This window comes from Haliotis asinina, chromosome 5 (assembly GCF_037392515.1).
Source record: "Haliotis asinina isolate JCU_RB_2024 chromosome 5, JCU_Hal_asi_v2, whole genome shotgun sequence".
Lineage (NCBI taxonomy): Eukaryota > Metazoa > Mollusca > Gastropoda > Lepetellida > Haliotidae > Haliotis > Haliotis asinina.
The window spans coordinates 3,045,945-3,050,000 of NC_090284.1; the positions used below are offsets into that span (position 1 = coordinate 3,045,945).

A 4,056-nucleotide genomic window follows, 5' to 3' on the forward strand; every position below is an offset into this window, starting at 1 on the left:
ACTCTATGTGCGTACTGTCCCTAATGTTGTCGGCCAAGCAATGAGATAGGTAGAGTCGTAGCGGGAGAGACAACGCACAAGCTGTGGTGATGAGAGCGCCGTGAGGAAATCACCACTGAACGCTGATATCCCTGTACTTGTACGCTGTCGGTCTGTGCCTGTACATACCTGGCCGCTAGGTGTGACGTGCCTCCCATCGGACGCTGCTGAAAATGTGAGGGAGAAGACGATGCCAATGTAGACGACGTCTCTGCAGCGTCCGTCACACACTGGACTTATCCCTCGGACTCAATGAGCAGGAAGATCGCGAGCCACTAACTCACACACGGTTGGTATACATTCTCGTTTTTATTTGGCGTTAGAATTTGCAAATAGTTTATAAACGAAATTAATCTTCTCTTTCCCTAGGTGTGTTCTGATAACTGTCAGTTCTTCCTTCCGCCTGGTATATCATATATCTTCCTGATAACATATAACAGTGTCCAACCCATGAACATAGGTATATATATATCATTTCTGATAAGTAATTTCTCTGTTTCGCCATACAATATTTATTCTATAATGGCTATCATGAAAACTAATATTTTATTATTATTTCCTGTTATAAACATTAAATACCTGCGTCCAAATTAAATACCTACGTCCACATTAAATACCTGCTTCCACATCCATGCTACAACAGCTAGCACGAGAAGTTGTTTCCACTTCTTAATTATCACTAGAACAACTTGTTCTCTTTATATCATTTATTAGGATTGTAGTATTTTCCGTACCAGGTGTTAATTATCACGCGTATTGTGTGAAGAGAGTGTTGTTTTCTGTCTATATTTATACCACTCACCCCAGGTGTGTAGCACTCAAGGGTTTAATCTCCCCCTCTACTCGGCGTCACAACACCCCTTGACGCCGACACAACTCGCTATGCAAGCTTTGCTTGCCACTAGCGTCACAGCGGGGGAGGTGTCGCACTAATTAAGGCGTTAATTAGAACTTTTAATTGTTGACACCTCTATGAAGTGACGTCACACGTTTTCTCTCCCTCGCTCACTTCGATCAGTGTCCGTCTAGCCAGAGGTAAGATACGCTGTTTATACATGAGAACAGTTCACGTGAAATGTTTATATCCCAGACATCACTGTTCATGTTTTCGTTTGGATGTTACCACAAGTGTCATATGCAGCGCCTTACACAACTGTTTAATTAAGACCTCCTAAATACGCCCTAATGCTCCATTTCCGCAAATAGTGACGAATGATTCTCAAATCTTTTAAAATGCATCATACTGAAGAACTGTATATTACAATGATACGATCGGAACTACACGGTAACTCCTTATTTTCGGTCCTTTGCAGTTGTAAATGACTGTTCAGGTTAAGATAAGGACTTTTCAGATGCTCACAATTTATTCAAGTTTTCATCGCTATTTATCCCGTAAAAACCCCGAGACTGCAGTTATTTTCTGTAGTATTCAGGAGCCACGTGTAATTTGTCCGTGAATCTAGTCTACCCGGCGCCGACTGGTTCACGGCGCTGTTTATAGATACACGCGGGCTTTGTTTTCTCCCACCGTGTCTAATATAAGTGTAGAGGAGGGCCAGTCTCGGAGTCGTAGTACCCTTCAGGAAGTAACGCGACTCCCTCTCCAACAACTGCAACTACACCGCCACAGACGCGGGCGGAATGATATTTAGGGACTATTATTTACTATGTGACTTTATTGTGTTGCACGTCCGCATGTTGTATTGCATTTCCAAACATATCTTCACTGTGTGTGTATGTTCGGCATGTCGGTTAATATCGGCTGTTTATCCTTGAATGTACTGCAATCGAGATGTTATATATGTACGCGTTATGAAAAACATTTTGAGAATGTTGGGTGATGTATAGTCACGGATCTGTGTAGTGATTTGAAGCCAGTGCTGTCAGTTGATGGTGTGTAGAAGTAGATGGTATGAAACATTTCCTGACAGTGAGGAAGTTTTATTGTGCCAATTTTGGGGGATCTTTCTTCATTTTGGTTCGTTTGTGCATTCGGTAAGCTTAAATGTCTAAATATTGAAAGACCCATTAAGAGAACAACTTGATACCGTACGCATCAGTTATTTAGTGTATACTTGTCACGGCCCTGTTGTTGAACCTGTCACTAAAGTCTTTGTCAGTCTATGTGACTGTCGTTTGATTCCCTCGGTCCCTCTTTAATAGGTTAGCAGCCCATTCTCACATCAAAGTACATGGTGTTTCCAGTCGCCAACAACACGACAGAATGGTGCACTGGCGTCAACATTTGATGCCCTGTTCTACGGGTTCAAAGGACGCTGCGCGACATCTACATTGGTGTCAGCAAAACACCAGACTGTTCTCTTAGCTGTGATTATTCAAATATATATGTATATATGTACTAATGAGACGAGGGTAACGTGGAGTCTGTGGGACCCACAAATGTGTCTCTCTTAACCAACCTGGATCTACTTAGGGTTCTGATGGGTTCAAATCCATGTTCTCTCCGCATTTGGAATGAAATAGTGAGTAAGAATGGTTTTATGCAATACTCCAGCATTATTACGGAAATAGGCTTTACACAATGTACCCATCTAGGGAAACGACTCCCGTCTTCGGCGTGACGAACGAACGCTTTAACCACCAGACCTCCCTCCCGCCTCTCTGAATGAAATTGCGCTCACAGCATAGATTGACTGTGGTATATGCTCATCCTAAACTCAGTAGTTTAACTATGCCGACAAATCTACATTCGATTTAATTATAAATTCTTGTTCGAATTTCTTCATACGTTGTCCTGTTGGCGTGATAACAGGATTGACTGTGCCGACTATGTGCCTTTTGTGGCAATGATCTTAACATTGTATGACTGTTGTTTCAGATAGTACAACCTTAAGGATGATCTGTCCGTCCCAAAGTTTGCTGGTATTGATGTTCGTCTGGCTGCTCCCTCACACGCGGGGGACGCAGGTTTACTTCAAGCTTCTAAAGGCAGAGGATCTCTCGACTGACAACTCCCTTTACCCCCGGGACGGCACCCGCCCCCTCCCCTCCGACCGCCTGCCTATCGAGGGTATCGTGGAGACGCGAGACAAATACTACGACCCTCGCCCAGAGGAGGTGAACAGGAAGAAGCTGATGGCCCTTCTGGGAAGTGACTATGACAGAGAGTTTATGTCTGTTCGATCACCACGAAGGAAGAACGGGACTCTAGATTATAAGTTCCACAAAGGACGCCCTGTTGGGAAGAAACCAGGATTCCTAAGGTTAATTCAGACAATGCAACTGCAGGATGGACCTACGTTAAAGTTGAAAGTGAGTAAGAAGGACAGAAGGAAATTTCAGAAGTTTTTGTGGAGTTACTCATATTGTCCCGTGAAGTATGTGTGGAGGGATCTGGGGGTGAGATTCTGGCCACGCTGGATAAGGGACGGCCTATGTTCCACTCAGAGGTCGTGCTCCCTCCCACCAGGGATGGTGTGTAAACCAAGTAAATCCACTACTAAAACAATTCTCAGGTGGCACTGCCGGAAGTGGCAAAGGCGCGATGCATGTCGGTGGATTAAGATCCGCTACCCTGTGATCACATCATGTGCGTGTTCCTGTCATTCCGAAGGAGAATGAGGTGTTAGTCAGGAGTGTTTGTGCAGTAAACCCACAGTGCTAACCCGTGACAACGCACTATCTCTGTCACCATGACGCCGGTGTTGCTCGTTGAGGTAGATGACAGCTCGCACGGATCCGAACCAGACCTAGGCGAGACTGAGCTGGCACTACTTGCTAGTGCTATGTGCAAGAGATTACTACGGGTTTGTTAGGCCCCACACTTCCCTACCCCTGTGTAGTGTTGCGACCAGAACAAGCGCGGAGATAGTGAGAGTGAATTTTTGTGTCCACAGAATAGGGACTAGTCACTCCGGTGATCGAGATCACTGGCGTGGCGGGACAAATGCTAATGACATTTCTCACAAAGGTAGACAATTACTGTGAATGAAGAATCAAAGTGGCTTCCCACCAGTGTTGACGACAGAGTGTCTAGCCTACTAAATTGACTGTAAT

At 44.6% G+C, this 4,056-nt stretch overlaps 1 protein-coding gene across 1 annotated transcript in view; it reads left to right on the forward strand.

The window, feature by feature from the left end:
* Positions 1–238: 238 nt before the first annotated feature.
* LOC137284334 (noggin-2-like) overlaps positions 239–4,056 on the forward strand; it is a 4,290-nt gene continuing 472 nt past the window's right edge. The window contains exons 1-2 of the mRNA XM_067816101.1: positions 239–328; positions 2,879–4,056. The exon at positions 2,879–4,056 is cut by the window's right edge and continues 472 nt beyond it. Of these exons, the coding sequence (XP_067672202.1) occupies positions 2,896–3,621 (726 nt within the window). The 5' untranslated portion in view covers positions 239–328; positions 2,879–2,895 and the 3' untranslated portion in view covers positions 3,622–4,056. The remainder of the gene's footprint in view (positions 329–2,878) is intronic.